Source organism: Equus asinus, chromosome 1, assembly GCF_041296235.1.
Source record: "Equus asinus isolate D_3611 breed Donkey chromosome 1, EquAss-T2T_v2, whole genome shotgun sequence".
Taxonomy (NCBI): Eukaryota; Metazoa; Chordata; class Mammalia; order Perissodactyla; family Equidae; genus Equus; species Equus asinus.
Window position 1 is genome coordinate 131,400,354 of NC_091790.1, and position 18,718 is coordinate 131,419,071.

The 18,718-nt window shown below is 39.0% G+C and overlaps 1 protein-coding gene across 1 annotated transcript in view; it reads right to left on the reverse strand.

Moving 5' to 3' along the window:
• The window catches only part of ABCB4 (ATP binding cassette subfamily B member 4), a 72,543-nt gene that overhangs the window by 1,576 nt on the left and 52,249 nt on the right, over positions 1-18,718 (reverse strand). Inside the window, 6 exon segments of the mRNA XM_070517148.1 lie at positions 29-175; positions 3,133-3,360; positions 4,857-5,054; positions 6,007-6,163; positions 8,492-8,632; positions 10,211-10,329. Coding sequence (XP_070373249.1) covers positions 29-175; positions 3,133-3,360; positions 4,857-5,054; positions 6,007-6,163; positions 8,492-8,632; positions 10,211-10,329 — 990 coding nt within the window.

Genomic DNA, 18,718 nt, shown 5'->3' on the forward strand with positions numbered 1-18,718 from the left:
AAATGGGACATGAGTTCGGAGGCCACACCTTTTCACTTTCAGTATCCAGAGCTGATGTAGCTTCATTCAACAGGAGGATCTGAGGTTGTCTGATGAGGGCTCGGGCAATAGCAATCCTCTGTTTTTGACCTCCTCAGAGCTGAGTCCCTTTATCTCCCACTCTTGTTTCATATTTCTGCGAGGTAGCCACTAATAAAGTTAATAAAATTCTAACCCAGAAAGATTATTGATGGTATGTTGATAAACTTTTATTTCTAAACATTTGACAGTTCTGCTTATAAGGAAAAAAACATTTAGAATCAACAAAGCTTCCATAACAACTAGGTAGTTGTCCATTTAATGTTATAATGTTATTTGCATTTAACAGAATGTTCATTTTCAAAATCCAACTGGAAAACTAGTGCCTTTACTTCTTAATGGTATTTTACAACAAATTCTCAAATTCCTACCATTATCATACTATCAGTTGGTCTGCTGTCATTGGAGTCCTAAAAAGGTTAAATGTTAATGTTTTCAAGGTTTTAAAAAATTTTTAATTTGAAATATTCATATGACCTACATGGAGCCTAGTTTATTCTCTTTTAAACTCATTCATTCACTTAAATATTTACTGAGTACCTGTTATGCCAAGAAGTGTGAGAAGTATAAAAATAAATTCGGCTTCGTTCCTACCCTGAAGGAATTTATAATCTAAAGAGAAAAATATACAGCACTCAATAAAGGTCAAGTAAGTACCAAATGAGTAGTAAACATAACATGCTGTGAAAGATCAGAAGAGGGAAATAGAAATTGTGGTGGTAAGAGGGGAGAGAAGTAGGGGAAATACATGAAGGAAGGATACCTTTGTAGAGAAGTTGGGAAATGGACATTGAGAGAACACTCTAAGCCGGAAAAGGATAGAATGAATAAAGGCATAAATTAATTTGGTTCAGTTTGCAGTGAACTGAATTCAACGTACGTCATGTGAATTAATATCCTCAAGTCCAATGTAAGTTGAAAGCTGAAGCTTTACAGTTTTTTTTACTCACAGTCAAATCCAATATTTGTTTGCAGTCAATGACTTATGTGTTAAGGGGTGGTAAGGCTAACATGAGGGTTTTAAGTTTTATTTGTGAGTGAGTGTGATTTCTAATTATAGCAGAATATAACAGTAAAGATAATGAAGCTCTACTTCACTTTAATCCAGTAGCACCTCAGAACTTAGATGAGTGCCACAAGATGAATGATCCCTGCCGTCAGTTTTAGGGATCTCAAGTCATCTTTTCGGGACTACTCATGTTCACCAGTCACTGGAGAAAACTGTTTTCATTGAACTCTTACCTTGGATATTTTTCAAATCCATATTGACTTCGCTGCACTTGGCTACAGTCAGAGCAGCTATAATGAGGTAATAGGGAGTGTTGGGGACCATGGAAACTGGAGAGTACATGTTCTCTCCAAAGGAATAAAATGAAACATTAAAGAAAACCTTATGCCAAAATTATCTAAAAATGGAGCACGGACTTAAACGTAAAATGTAAAAAATCTTCAGGATCTAGGGCTAGATAAAGAGTTCTTAGACTTGACACCAAAAGCACAATCTGTAGAAGGAAAATTGATGAATTGGACCTCATCAAAATTCTTTAGCTCTGCGAAAGACCCTGTTAAAAGAATGGAAAAGGAAATGTTTGCAAGCTACATATCTGACAAAGGACTAATAACTAGAATATGTAAAAGTCTGTCAATACTGCAGACTGGGAGGAAATATTTGCAAACTACATATTTGACAAAGGACTAATAGCTAGAATATATAAAAGTCTGTCAATACTCAACAGTTAAAAAAATAAAATCCAATTAGAAAAGGGGCAAAATGAAGAGACGTTTCATCAAAGAGGAGCTATAGATGGCAAATAAGTAAATAAAAAGATATTCAACCTCATTTGCCATTAGGAAATGCAAATTAAACCACAATGAGATACCACTACACACCTATCAGAATGGAAAAAATAGTGACAACAGCAAATTCCGACAAAGATTCAGAAAAACTATCTCTCATGCTTGCTAGTGGGAATGTAAAATGGCACAACCACTCTGGAAAACAGTTTTGCAGTTTCTTGTAAAATTAGACATGCAGTTACCATATGGCTTAGCAATTGCACTCCTGGGTGTTTATGCCAGAGAAACAAAATTAGATTCACACTAAAACCTGTACTGAAAAATATTTATACCAGCTTTATTCTTAATAGCCAAAAACTAGAAACAACCTAGATAGGCTTCATCCAATGAATGGTTAAACTGTGGTACAGCCATACCGTGGAATACTACTCAGCAATAAAAAGGAATGAACTCTAGATACACGCAACTTCAGGGAATTATGCTGAGTGAAAAAGCTAATCTCAAAAGGTTGTATAGTGTATGTATGTTTATATAACATTCTTAAAGTAGAAAATTACAGAAATGGAGAACAGTCTGTGGTTGTCAGAGGTTGGGGGGCATGGGGGCGGGAAGGAGGGGTGTGTGGTTATAAAGGAGCAACATAAGGGATTTTTGTGGTGACGGAAATGATCTGTATCTTTGGTAGTGGCTACGTGAGTCTACACATGCAATAAAATTGCGTAGAACTAAATACACACATACAAATGCATACAAGAGTGGGGAAGTCGGAATAAGATCAGTGCACTGTATCAAGGTCAATATCATGGTTGTGATATTATATTATGGTTTTGCAAGATGTCATTGAAGGAAACTAGGTAAAAGGGTATATAAGATCTCTGCATTCCTTACAACTGCATTTGAACCTATAAGTGTCTCAAAATACTTAAAGAAAGTACCATAAGGGATAAACCAAATATGACTGCAGTCTGAATGCAGCCCACAGTCACCAGTTTGCCACCTGAGATACAGTGCTTTGACTTAATATCAACTCATTTGCTTCTTACTACATTTGTATGAGGTAGACATGACAACTAATATTCCCATTTACCAATAAGGAAACTCGGTAATGAAGTTCAGTGTCTTGCCCAAGGTCACAGTGATAGTAAATAGACAAATTCTGCTACAAGACTTTGTTGGAGTATAACTTTGGGAACTGCTCTGAGAAGGAAAACTGTAGTTGATTCTGATTTCATCTTAGGAAGTTACCACTTAACTTACGTGGGGTAAGGTCTCAATGAAAGGACATACGTTGGCTGCTTTGGCTGCACTCACAATTTCGTCCTGTGATACAACCCAGCTGTTGCCTCCCTAAGCAATATTCTCAGCAATGCTGTAGTCAAACAGGATGGGCTCCTGGGACACAATTCCAAGCCGGGCTCTGAGCCACTGGACATTGAATTTCTTTGCTTCTTGACCATCTAGGAGCTGAAAATCAAAGTCCACAAACTATAAGAAGGGCTTAAAAAGAAAAAAAATAACTAAACAGTAAGTTACCAGATTAACCACTCGGAGGATTGTTGCATGTAGGCATCAGCAGTTTGTGAAATACTGAGCCTCACAGAACTTAGAGAGTTGGAAGCCAAGAGAGCCAACAAAATGATTTCAGAGGTGATTAGGCCATCCCTATTTTGGTCTAACTGGCAAAATGGTAGCATGTTTGGCCCTGTCTTTCCACAATCCTCTCCTTGTTCTTATCTGCTCCCCACCAGGCAAGTGTACCAGCATCCTCTGCTGTAAAGAGGTCTGCCATTAGGTGTCCTACTCATATCTGCTGTCCCCTGAACGATTCCAATCATTCGACTTGACTTTATTCCCCCCTCCTCCAGGAATACCAGAAAAAACAGCAGAGCAGTAGCATGCCCCAGATCTGCAAGTTGGTTACCTCCTGTCCTACCTCTACCTCTCTTTCCCCTGAGAATGACCAGCCTTCCACTTCTCCCATTTCTCTTTTTCACAGCACTAAGGACACGAGTTCAATGGAAAATGAACAAGCTCAAAGGGCAGTGTGTTTGGGAGAATGGTTTTGTTGTTGGCGGTTTTGATTATTTTTTATTTGCTATAAGCAGGAGGCATGATGCTTCTAGAGGATTAAGTAACTAAGAATGCAGCTTCCTGCAAGGTAAAGGTCACAGGCGAAGGAACAGAGACAAGTCCAAGTAGTCTTGACGTCTCAATAAATAAATAAATTCCCACCATGGTGTTAGCACAGCATACCTACAGATGGTTGTTAAGCTGGTTTGCCTGTATTCATACCTGCAGAGTAATTGTAATAGTGGAAGCATAAGATTTCCCAAAAAGAAACAATAAACAAGGTGTAATGCTGTGCTGACTGTCCATATGGGAGTGGGCTCCCAAGGGCTAGGTCAGCGGGTGCCATCCCAAGCTAATGGGAGATGCTGGCATTATCAGTAAGAGCTAAGGCTCCCCTCATGGAGGAGAGCAAGGGGCTAGATATCAGAAAGTCAATGACAAAAGTCAAATATGAAAAGGGCTGTAGGCGAGGTCAAAGTCAAAGTCAGACAGTCTAGAGTCCAGGATTAGAGAGATAAGGCAAAGCAGAGGTGGGGCAGGAATAAGCAGGCACTAGCCTCTCCTGGGAGTCTACTCAGAGTTCTGGCAGAAGTTTGCAGCTTACCTTTACAAATCAGGAAGTGAGTGTTTACTTAAGAGGATTAGTCTGGCTCAAAAGGCTCATGGCTGGGTAGAGGTCAACTTCATATTCAGTATTTTCTGAATTACACTAAATTCCAGATCTTCTACCCTATTGTCCTCATATATTTGTCTGACTATGGCTGCCCGTTTGGGGTTTATAGCATGTGGTCATTGTATCAAACAGGATTATAGGTCTTTACTTGTCCAATTTTTTCCATTACGGAAATATTAGTTTAGCCACTTAAAATACAGCCTCAAATCAGATTACTAATTTAAGAAAGTGTGCTCACCACTGTTCCAGCCATGGGGTCGTAGAACCACTCAAGGAGCTGGACCACTGTGCTCTTCCCACAGCCGCTGCTGCCCACGAGGGCGAGCGTCTGGCCCTTCTTCACCTCAATGCTCAGCCCCTGAAGCGCTGGCTCATTGGACCAGGCGGGATAGTTGAACATGACTTCATTAAAGGTCACCTTTCCTTCAAATTTATCCTAAAGAAAAACTTCTTTTAATGTTGCTATTAGGATTGGTCTGATAATTATTGGAATGAAAAGTGTTATTTCAAGGAGAGTTTACCAAAGACTCTAGTGGAGAACCATAAAATTCATATTCAGTACAGTACTGGCACCAGTTAATATTGATAGCAAATTCTTGTTTATATAACATGAAGATGGGAGATAAAGTCATATTACAGAGAATTATCTAAACTTGATTTCTAGTTCATTTAAGACAACTATTTAGCTTTCCCAATGATGATTCTGAGGCTGGAGCCAAGCCAGTGGCCAAAGTCTCCAAGGCTGGGAATTTAACAGCAGTTTCTATCTATGATCTCAGTGCACAGTAACCTCTTTATCTCACTCACTGTGCACAGCAATTTTCTCAGAACACAAAATACCTAGTAAAATCCAAGAAAGATTGCGTAGGTCTCCATCTCTTTACCCACACTGCCTCTCGTGTATTAAAATGTGCAGCAGCTTGTGTCATGCAAAGAACACTCAGATCTAAGTCTGAGTTAACTATGGAGGTCATGGAGGATTATCACTCCTACTGCGATTAAGGAGGGCTTCTTACCAATTGTAACTCAGTCTTTACAAAATGTGATTAGAGTCAAATTACTAATTGCATTTACATACAGAACTATATGCATATACCTTTATAGAGAAATAACTAACAATTTTCATAGAAATTATTCTGATCCAGTACATCTGGACTATTTTTTTTTTCTTTACTTTTTATGTGCTAAACTTCAGAATCCTTAAAAGCCCCTATGAAATTTTAAAATACCGGGAAAGTTGGCCAAATATTAGCCCTGTAAATATCACAAAATAAGCTAAATAAATGTTGGTGTAATCACTATAAATTTAGCCTGTAGTTACAGTCTGGCAGACAGCAAACCTTTAGGAACAAATTAACCAAGCACTCATCAAGAAGCAGAGAACTCACAGGGCTCAGGCCTTCTTCACTATAGCTGTCAATCAAAGGTTGTCTTTCAAACAGCATGAATAAGTAAGCTGAAGACAGCTTGGCTTTAGCATAGTCTGGAGCAAAGGAACTAGCATGTCCTAGAGCCACTGTGCCCAACACAACTGCTGAAAACACCCTGCACAGAGGAATCAAAAAATTAGCTTACATAAGTAGCTCCAGGATGTTTGAAAGTGTAAAGGCATACTGCTTACCAATATCGACCTTTTTACCCCCTTAGTCATCCTCCTCCCACCACCCACCCATATTTCCATGAAATTCTAGGAACTAAGGAGATATAGAGGAGAGGCAGGATCCACCACCTGAGGGATGACTTTTTCTCTCCTGTTTCCGGCTTCCCTTAGGAGCCCCTAATTTCCTAGAGTTAATGTAACTTTCCAAAGGTCTTCTCTTTCAGGAAATGACTTATAACTGAATCTGAATAATTTTAGAAACTAGTTATGCCCTTTTCAGAGTTGAGGGAACTGAAGCACCGAGCGCTTAAGGGGTGTGATCAGTACCAGACAAGGAATGAGGTTTCCTACTGAATCCATGGCTCTGACTTCTGGTTTGTGGTTTCTTCTACACTCCTGCACCAACATAATAATAATCACCATACTTAAAGAATTTTTATTAGGGAAAATAAGCCTTTACCACAAATAGCTTTTCTCTTACAATTGAAATAACTATTGACGCTACCCTAAAAAAACAATTGTCCTAAGCTAAAGGTCTATTTTCCAATTATATGTTCTTTAAAGAATGGATATGGATTACAAGTTTTAGGAAGGGCTAAAGATTCTGAGATCAACATCTCCACAAAGCTATTTACTTCTAGTACCAGAGCGCCCCAGAGAAAGGGGAAGGTAGGAAAATCCCTAATAATAATGGAGAACTTAAAATTTTCATCTCCCAAACTTCTAGATCTAAGATATTAAAATGTGCTTTAAGTACATGGGGGCGGGAATGGTGGGTATAGTAGAGTTCTGCCTTAAATACTTGATAAGGTTAGTTACCAAAATTTAAATTTTAAAATAGTGATGAATAACCCACATGTAGCTGCCTAGCTTTCCTGTACAGCCTGCAATCTAGCTTTAACATGAAAGATTAAAAAGCTATCTTCCAGTTATCCAGAATTTAACATTTCAATAGTAAAAACAAAACAATAAAAAAAGCAGGGCGAGTTTTCTCAGTGATATTTTTCTAGACAACAGAAGTACTCTAAGTTGTAATTCCCAGAACTGGATATTTCCATTTGTCCCTCCAAACCACTTTCTACTCTCTACCTGCCTCTATCTTGTGCCATCGTACTCCATGCCTGAGAGGCTGACCTTCATGGACTGCCTGGAAAGGTTTTCCTTTCCTCTGGCTGCTGATGGGGTTTGGCAATCAAAGGCGCTAGCAGAGGATGGGAGGGCTGGAGGAGAGTGAAGCCAAGGTATTTGTTTCATTGGCTTTTTTCTTGTTGGATTAGTGTGTTATTGGTGTCACTCCATCAAAGGCCACAGAAAACCCCTACAGGGCGTTCTGAAAATCTTTCCCTCCGCTTTCCCTTTAGGCTCAGAGTCTTCCTAGTTCCTAGCTGGGAACTGCTGAGATGTTAACAGCTCCCCTGGGTACTGCTCACTCCTTTGTAAATTGATCCTTTAGCAAACCCCATTTACAGTGCCATTTGTTTCCTGCTGGGATCCTGACTGATACAAAAACTGCATTTACTATTTTCATGGTCATTTTAATATTGGACGAAAACAAAAGAAGAGTTCTTAAACACCTTCTCTTTCCTTTTCTTGACCCTATTCAAAAAAAGCTTGTTTACTATTGCTTTAAAATCATCCCATCAGAGCAGAAATATGCCAAGCCATCTTAAAAAGAATGGCTTCCTTTTGGCAAGACTAGACTGCATCCTAATTGAATATATTTAACATATTTTGATAAAAGGATTGCATCAATTAGAAAGTCCATTGGTTAGCCTTGGAAATCATGGAAAAAAGGAGAGGCTAAGAGGCACGTGTTGGCAGGGTCATCCTAGGCCTAATGGTTAGGGGAGAGAGCCTTTGCTAGACTTCATTCAAGCTTTCCCATCCCCTTGTCCCATCCCATGGCCATCTATGTTTGCAGATAAATAACAAGCTATTTAACCCTCTGTTTTGAGCCCATGGCCACCAGCAACTTTCTAATTATGATTTATTTCTGCCTACATTCTACAAGTGACAAAATTTGCTGTCCTACTAGCTAGAATTCTACGTATTACTAAAATTCTGGTTTATGATCATTTTCATGAGCTTGGTTAATTTTAGTCCATGTGTATGATTAAATTTGTACTTGAAATATTGAAAAGATAAGATTTCTGTGGTGGATTCAACTCTTTGACCTCATCTTAGAACAAATCAGTTTTTTCTACTCCAAACTTTTGCATAGACCTATTGAAACCATATTATAGAATAATCTTAATATCTTTGAAGTTACTTACAGAATAACATCTCTGAAATGCATATGTCCATTCATAATGAGATAGGCACCAAATAAAAAACAACCAGCATAGGAAAAATACATAAATGCTCATGAAATACTAAAAGTAATTCCATAGATGCGTGCCTTCCACACAGAATTCCTGAAAAGCATATCAGTATATTCATAACCATCTCCTCAGCCTCTCTTAACACTGTGTTGTGGAAAGAGCACAGCTTCTAAGTCTAGTCAACCTGGGTTTAAATTCTGCCTCCAGTTATATTAGTTTGAGTAAGTAACTTTACCTCCCTCTGCATCGGTTTTCTGATTTGTACGCTGGGGACAGCCAGTATGATGCAGGACTGTTTTGAGAACTAAATAAACAATATGAATATCTAGCATAGTACCAGCTCTTAGTGGTTGCTCAAATGATAGTCGCTGTTATTACACAGTATTTATCTGATGACTCAAATATTCAACTCCTGTGATGTAAACTTGATTGTCGTGCCAAAAATATCGAGGATGTCAAAGTTAGGACTAAAGTTCGAATTGTCTGAATCTGATTTCTTTAATATTATCTTATGTTCTTTTATTAGTTATAGTCTCTTATGTCAAAATTCTTGTTTGATTCAGAAAAGTCCGGTCACTGAGGTTTACACAGACACACATCAGAAGTTTTTCCCCGAACTAGATCCCACCAGTCCCAATACAATTTGCTCAGCATCATTTCTAATTAGATCTCATGCTATACTTTGTTCGCATAGCTACTTTATTATATTTTATTTTAAATCCTCCAATAATTTATTTACTCTCAGATTAGAAGGACGACATTTGCCATGAAGGAAAATTCAAAGTACTTCTGATTTGGATAGTTTAACTTACATGCCGTTAGCACGGTGTTATAATACTTATTAGGACTAAACAATTTACATTGCTATCGAATCTTTATAATCAAATAAAAAACTAGCTACAGATTTCTATTCTTCCTAATTCTCTTAAAGTTCAAAATAAACCATAAGGTCATAGGTAATGGCACATATACATTTATATGTCAAACATCCAACTGACAGAAAAATGAAGCCGCATGAAGTATATATATAACTAAGGAGATGGAATACATTGAGATTTCAACTGTCTCTTTCCAAATTTGTAAGTATTCAAACTATTGTTCTAGACTACAAACTTTTAATCTAAGTTGTGTTCAATTTTGTTAGTGTTAAAATACATTCATTTATAAACACAGGCCATGGTTGGAAACAAGTGGCAAATAGCGCCGCTAGGAGTTTCTTGAATTACTCAAGTGAAAACCAGTGAAACAGGCTATGTGTCTGTTTGCAGAGTAAGTTGGATCTGATCCTCACCCAGAGAACAAAGGAATACTTTAACCAAATAACAAGTCTCACGTTCAGGTTCAGTCTACACATTCCAAAGAAAACAAAGGTTTGAGCAATTCCCTAACAGAATGTTTCTCCTGAATCCCCCAGATGGGTCGTTTGTGTTGCCCACACTGGTGGGCAAACACTTGTGCAGTCCTCTGCACCTCTCAGCTTTTACAAGAGATGCAAAAATCCAAGCTTGTGGCCCAGTCACATCAAAAAGCTACTTATTTTCAGTGAGATAATTATAAATGTCATCCTTACAGTCCTATCATTGTTTGGAGCATCAGAGTTTTTATCTTTTGGGGACAATAATTCAGCCTCAGGGAAGCACTAGGTTCTTAGTGACAACATACGCTTCTTACCTGTAAGCTCCATACACTTTTTCAACATACATTGATTCAAATCTTCTTTCCTGGGTCAAGGACACAACGGTCCGAATATTTTCCATTGCCTCTGTTGCCACGTGTAATGTGGAACAGATCTTGATTAGAAGTGGGGCTTTCACTTCTGAAATAATGAATAACATAAACCTTAGGGCTCTGTCAAAAGAATCCTGAAGGTTATGTGGATGGGTTTTAAATTCCTTCAGCTTTGAAAGCAAAGGTACAATGTGTTCTTCAAGACCAGCTCTACAACAAAACTAGCAATCTTAAAAGCACCTCTGGTTGTGCCAAGAATGGTGGGCGAGTCTTCGTATGCCTAGGGAGGACTGACCAGCTTAGGGCAAGAACATTGAAATTCTCAATTTATTCCATCCCCTTAGTTATATATACTTCATGCAGCTACATTTTTCTGTCCATTTGATGTTTGACATATAAATATATATTTGCCATTACCTATGACCTTACGCTATTTTGAACTTTAAGAGAATTAAGGAATAATAGAAAGCTGGAGCTAATGAGGCCCCAGAAGCCTGATTCTATTCCCAGCCCTGCCACCAGGCAGTTCCTTGACAGGCTTTAGTCACACTTGTTTGTGTTCTTGCTTTCTTCACAGGGTAGATCCTAAAAGAGAGAATCACGCTAAGCGATTTCTAAGGGCCCATTGGAGGTGCTAACCATTTCCTCCATAAGCATATTCCTACCTAGAGAAACTGTTCACCCTCAACTGGAAAGAAGATCTCAATTGTAAACAACATGACCCTACCTTAAAAATCCCCAGTTAAACCAGGGGCAGACACCTGAGTCATCTAGGCCAATCAGATTTGGTTTCCTGGACTTGGAGACAACTGCTTGAACTGCGAGGTCCTAGAGATTCATTCAGAGGCAAAGGTCACCATTGGGGAGCCACACTGGGGATGTGTAGGAAGCTGGTCTCAATATACAGCAGTGGAGGAACAGAACAAATGGGGAGAGACATTCAGCGACAACAGAGCTTGTGACTCTAGGAGGGAGCTGCTGGCAACTTCCAGTTAACACAAACCATCTGTATGCCCCGCACCTCCTTGTGTCCTTACCCCAAATCCCTTTTTATTCAAACCAGCCAACGGAGTTTTCTCATTCTTATAGCCAAACCACTCCTGACTAATGTTAATTGTCTATGACTCACCTATTTGGTCTAAATCATAGTTCTGCAGTTGAGTAATCTAAACCATTGACATAAGGAACATAAGATTTTATCTTAGGTTTTTATTTCATCAGCTTTGAGACTTTTACCTCAGTTCTCAGCTTCTGCAAACTGATGAAAGCAAGACATTTGATACTTTAGTTTGAATAACCTTATATCTTTACTATCTATGAAAAATCTAAAAGTAATAAAAACCAGAATAGAGAAATACTTGTTAAGCTTTTACCATGTAACAGGTATTAACTCATTTAACTGACATGATCTCAGCCTCACAATAACCCTGTGAGGGAAATATTATTCTTATTTTCACAGACAAGCGAACTGAGGCACGGAGAAGTTACATGATCTGCCTGAAGCTGTAGAGTGGAAAGTAGGTGAGCAAGGATTCTATATCAGGCTATCTGATGCCAAGTCCATGTTCTCAACCCACTATGCTATTCTGCTTCCCCTGCTTTGTAATTTACACAAGGAGGAATTAGTTGTTAATGACTTTACACTCAGGTCTTGATTTTCTAGTCATGGATTAACTGTTTTGAGAGTTAACCCTTGTTCAGCAGGCCTTCAATCTCAGTAGTTAGGCGGGGCTTGAGTCAAGAGTGTTACCATGCAGCCTACTTTCACCTGCTTGCTTCCAGGCCAAGGAATCAACACCCTCATTACCAAGCCTATTTCAGAAAATGGAAATGTATCCCAAATCCTGAGGTAATTCAAACATGATTAATCTGCACCCAGGTCAATGAGAGCTTTTCTTTTTGAAAAACAGTGATGGGGGGGTGGTTTCCAGGACCTTCTTTTTAACCCTTATTCTGTGTTAATCAAGAGTTGACTGAGTAAACAAAACTGAATATGATCAAATTGCTCATAATTAACTGTATGTAGGAAAGAAACAGCCAAGGACAGGACCATGGGGCTCAGGAAACTGTAAACCGGCACAAGCAGCTGATGGCAAGGCAGACGTACTCTTTATTCACTCTGGCCAACAGACGTGGGGGGCAAGCAGCAGCTCCCCCTGTGGCCACTTTTATACGACTACTAGACAAAAGTGTCATAGAGCCAGAAGACAATGTTTACATTATGCAGGTTACATAAGATGTTTACATAGACAGATTACATAGGTGTTTACATACATGGTTGGAGCATGCACTGCCTATTGCAGACATGGTGAGTCACATTTGCCCAGAAGCAGCAGGTCTGATTGTCCATAGTACCTCCATCTCCCTTCATCAACATTACTTAAAATTTTGAATCTCTCATATTTTTAAAAAAACTTTAGGGGGCCAGCCCAGTGGCACAGCAGTTAAGTTCACACGTTCCGTTTTGGTGGCCTGGGTTTCGCCAGCTTGGATCCTGGGTGTGGACATGGCTCTGCTTGGCAAGCCATGCTGTGGTAGGTGTCCCACATATAGTGTGGAGGAAGATGGGCACGGATGTTAGCTCAGGGCCAGTCTTCTTCAGTGAAAAAAAAAAAAAAAAGAGGAGGATTGACAGCAGATGTTAGCTCAGGGCTAATCTTCCTCAAAAAAACCTTTTTTAAATAAATAAACTTTATTAGGTTACAGTAGCTATTAAAAATAACTTCAGAGGGGGCAGAGCAAAATGGCAGGGGGAGCTGACCCAGGATTCTCTCCCCTCCAAAATGCAACAAAAGATTGGAAGAACTGAATTTCAGAGAATAAACATAATGCCAGCTCGTTAGAGACCTACAATACCAAGAAGGCGGAGATCATAAACCTAGCTTTACCCCTTTGGAGGCGCTGGAAAGGTAGGAGAGAACATCGCTCCCTCCCCTAGAGTCTGCGATTGCTGCGGCGCGGGTCGGGAAGGAGCGGGGGAGGGGCCGCGCGACCGGGGGATCATCCAGGACTCCTGCCGCTGATTCAGTGGAGACCCGCTGACGGGGGGAAAGCTTCCGTCCGCGGGGACCCTATAAATCAAGGGCCTTGGGAGACCAGAGAACAGAACTGATCTGAACCCAGACCTGCGCGTGTGAGTAACAGCCTCTCCCCCCTAACAAAGCCAGTGGGCACAGCCATCTTGCCCCGAAGGCGGAGAGCTAACACGCCGCTCTCGACCCCCATCTAGTGGCGACAGGCTGTAACTGCAACTGAATTCTACCACCATGAGAAAAAACCGCTCCTCTACCATCCAGCAATTTATAAAAGCCCCAGACCAGAAGGAAAACAGTAAAAACACAGAATTAAGTCCTGAGGACTTGGAATTAGGTAAACTAAGTGGTAATGAATTCAGAGCAGCTATAATAAAAAAACTCAATGAGGTAGAGAGAAAAATAGAGAAACAAGCAGAGTTCTGGAGTTACTTCACAAAAGAGATTGAAATCATAAAGAAGAATCAAACAGAATTACTTGAGATGAAAAACACAATGGACCAGATAAAACAGAATACAGATTCCCTGAATGCCCGTGTAGACAACATAGAGGAGAAAATTAGCATAATCGAGGACAGACAGGCTGAATGGCGCCAGACAGAGGAAGAAAGAGAACTAAGAATTAAAAAAAATGAGGAAAATCTCCAAGAGATAATGGATTCAATGAGGAGTAAGAACATAAGGATCATAGGAATTCCCGAGAATATGGAAAAGGAAAATGGAGCAGAAAGTGTGCTTAACGAAATTATTGAAGAGAACTTCCCAAATCTAGGGATCGACGGAGAAATGTGTGTAGAGGAGGGTTTTAGATCTCCTAGATTTGTCAATGTAAAAAGACCTACTGCAAGGCACATGGTAGTAAAGTTGGCAAATAGGAATGATAAGGAGAGAATACTCAGGGAAGTAAGAAAAAAAAGAAAATAACCTATAAAGGAGCCCCTATCAGACTGTCAGCAGATTTCTCTACAGAAACCCTACAAGCTAGGAGAGAATGGAGTGATAGATTCAAAGCTTTAAAGGATAAAAACCTTCAGCCAAGAATACTCTATCCAGCAAGAATTTCCTTCATATATGAGGGAGAAATTAAATCTTTTGCAGACAAACAAAAGTTAAGGGAATTTGTAACTAAAAGCCCTCCATTACAAGAAATCCTCAAGAAGGCTCTCGTACTTGAAAAAAGAAAAAAGGGAGAAAGGGGACACAATCCAGACTAGGGAGACCAATGGATAGAACCAGAACAGGATAGCAAGTATTCAATTATAGCATTAGGGTAAAGGTAAGGAAACTACCAAAACAAGGACGATCTTAGCACTCTAACTAAAAATTAATAAGATGAGTTGGAATAAAAAATGAAAATAATTATTTAGGAGGGGAAGAGCAAAGGGTCTAAATCAGTATTGGTCAAGTAGGTAAGAGACCACCAGAGAATAGACTATATTATACACGAGATTCTAAATACAAACTTCAAGGTAGACACTAAAATAAAGTACAGAACAGAGTCACAAATCATAAATAAGGAAAAATCTAAGAAACCCAGCATAAGAAATTGCAGTAGTCAATGGGTAGGCTAAAGCACACAGGAAAAGAAACGTAGGAAAACAAGCTAATGAGCGACAGGTTAACAGCATTAAGTCCACATGCATCAATAATCACTCTCAATGTGAACGGATTGAACTCTCCAATAAAAAGATACAGAGTGGCAAAATGGATTAAAGAACAAGATCCAACAATTTGTTGCCTCCAGGAAACACACCTCAGCCCCAAGGACAAACACAGACTCAGGGTGAAGGGGTGGAGGACAATACTTCAAGCAAATAGCAAGGGAAAAAAGGCAGGTGTTGCAATTCTCATATCAGACCAAGTGGATTTCAAAATAAGACAGGTCAAGAGAGATACAGAGGGACAATATATAATGATCAAAGGGACACTTCATCAAGAAGAAATAACGCTTATAAATATCTATGCACCCAACACAGGAGCGCGAAGATTCATAAAGCAACTATTAACAGACCTAAAGGAAGATGTTAAAAACAACACAGTAATAGTAGGGGACCTCAACACCCCACTCACATCAATGGACAGATCATCCAGACAGAAAATCAACAAGGAAATAGTGGAGCTAAACGAAAAACTAAAACAATTGGACTTAATAGACATATATAGATCACTCCACCCTGAAAGAGCTGAATACACATTCTTCTCAAGTGCACATGGAACATTCTCTAGGATAGACCATATGTTTGGAAACAAGGCAAGCCTCTACAAATTTAAAAAAATTGAAATAATAACAAACATCTTCTCAGATCATAGTGCTATAAGGCTAGAAATTAATTACAAGAAAAAAGCTGAGAAAGGCACAAAGATGTGGAGACTAAACAACACACTACTGAACAAGCAATGGATCATTGAAGAAATTAAAGAAGAAATAAAAAAAATACCTGGAAACAAATGAAAATGATAGCATGCCATACCAACTCATATGGGATACAGCAAAAGCTGTATTAAGAGGAAAATTCATCGCAATACAGGCACATCTTAACAAACAAGAAAAATCCCAAATAAGCAACCTTAAAGCACACCTAACTGAACTAGAGAAAAAAGAACAAATGAAGCCCAAAGTCAGCAGAAGGAGAGAAATAATAAAAATCAGAGCAGAAATAAATACTATTGAAACGAAAAAGGCAGTAGAAAGGATCAATGAGACAAAGAGCTGGTTTGTTGAGAAGACAAATAAAATTGACAAACCACTAGCCAGACTTACAAAGAAAAAAAGGGAGAAAGCTCAAATAAACAAAATCAGAAATGAGTGAGGAGAAATAACAACAGACTCTGCAGAAATACAACAGATTATAAGAGAATACTACAAAAAACTATATGCCAACAGAATGGATAACCTAGAGGAAAAGGATAAATTCTTGGACTCCTACAATCTCCCAAAGCTCACTCAAGAAGAGGCAGACAATTTGAACAGACCAATCACAAGGAAAGAGATTGAAACAGCAATCAAAAACATCCCAAAGAATAAAACCCCAGGACCAGATGGCTTTCCTGGGGAATTCTACCAAACTTTCAGAGAGGATTTAATACCTATCCTTTTCAAGCTATTCCAAAAAATTAGGCAAGATGGAACACTTCCTAACACATTCTATGAGGCCAACATCACACTGATCCCAAAACCTGACAAGGACACCACGAAAAAAGAGAACTACAGGCCAATATCACTGATGAACATAGATGCAAAAATTCTAAACAAAATTTTGGCAACCAGAATTCAGCAATTCATCAAAAGAATCATACATCAGGATCAGGTGGGATTCATACCGGGGACACAGGGATGGTTCAACATCCGCAAATCAATCAACGTGATACACCACATCAACAAACTGAGGAATAAAAACCACATGATCATCTCAATAGATGCAGAGAAGGCACTTGACAAGATCCAACAGCCATTTATGATAAAAACTCTGAACAAAATGGGCATAGAAGGAAACTACCTCAACATAATAAAGGCCATATACGACAAACCCATAGCCAACATCATACTCAATGGGCAAAAACTGAGCCCCATCCCCCTGAAAACAGGAAGGAGACAAGGATGCCCTCTATCACCACTCTTATTTAACATAGTACTGGAGGTCCTGGCCAGAGCAATCAGGCAAGAAAAAGGAATAAAAGGAATCCAAATAGGGAGGGAAGAAGTGAAACTCTCGCTGTTTGCAGACGACATGATCTTATATATAGAAAACCCCAAAGAATCCATTGGAAAACTGTTAGAAGTAATCAAAAACTACAGCAAAGTGGCAGGGTATAAAATCAATTTGCATAAATCAGTAGCATTTCTATACTCCAGTAATGAACCAACAGAAAAAGAACTCAAGAATACAATACCATTCACAATCGCAACAAAAAGAATAAAATACCTTGGGGTAAATTTAACTAAGGAAGTGAAGGACCTATATAATGAAAATTACAAGGCCTTTCTGAGAGAATTGGATGACGACATAAGGAGATGGAAAGACATTCCATGTACATGGATTGGAAGAATAAACATAGTTAAAATGTCCGTTCTCCCTAAAGCAATCTACAGATTCAACGCCATCCCAATCAGAATCCCAATGACATTCTTTACAGAATTAGAACAAAGAATCCTAAAATTCATATGGGGGCAACAAAAGACCCCGAATTTCTAAAGCAATCCTGAGAAAAAAGAACAAAATGGGAGGCATCACAATCCCTGACTTCAAAACATACTACAAAGCTACAGTAATCAAAACAGCATGGTACTGGTACAAAAACAGGTGCACAGATCAATGGAACAGAATTGAAAGCCCAGAAATAAAACCACACATCTATGGACAGCTTATCTTTGACAAAGGATCTGATGGCATACAATGGAGAAAAGAAAGTCTCTTCAACAAATGGTGCTGGGAAAACTGGAAAGCCACATGTAAAAGAATGAAAATTGACCATTATTTTTCACCATTCACCAAAATAAACTCAAAATGGATTAAAGACCTAAAGGTGAGACCTGAAACCATAAGGCTTCTGGAAGAAAACATAGGCAGTACACTCTTTGACATCAGTATTAAAAGGATCTTTTCGGACACCATGCCTTCTCAGAGAAGGAAAACAATAGAAAGAATAAACAAATGGGACTTCATCAGATTAAAGAGCTTCTTCAAGGCAAATGAAAACAGGATTGAAAAAAAAAACCCACTAACTGGGAAAAAATATTTGCAAGTCATATATCTGACAAAGGCTTAATATCCATAATATATAAAGAACTCTCGCAACTCAACCACAAAACATCAAACAACCCAATCAAAAAATGGGCTGGAGACATTTCTCCAAAGAAGATATACTGATGGCCAATAGGCACATGAAAAGATGCTCATCATCGCTGATCATCAGGGAAATGCAAATCAAAACTACACTAAGATATCACCTTACACCCGTTAGAATGACAAAAATATCTAAAACTAATAGCAACAAATGTTGGAGAGGTTGCGGAGAAAAAGGAACCCTCATACACTGCTGGTGGGAATGCAAACTGGTGCAGCCACTATGGAAAACAGTATGGAGATTCCTCAATAAATTAAAAATAGAACTACCATACGATCCAGCCATTCCACTACTGGGTATTTATCCAAAGAGCTTGAAGTCAGCAATCCCAAAAGTCCTACGCACCCCAATGTTTATTGCAGCACTGTTTACAATAGCCAAGACGTGGAAGCAACCTAAGTGTCCAGCAACAGACGAATGGATAAAGAAGATGTGGTACATATATACAATGGAAAACTACTCAGCTGCAAAACAGAACAAAATCATTCCATTTGCAAAAACATGGATGGACCTTGAGAGAATTATGTTAAGTGAAATAAGCCAGCGAGAGAAAGATAATCTGTGTATGACTCCA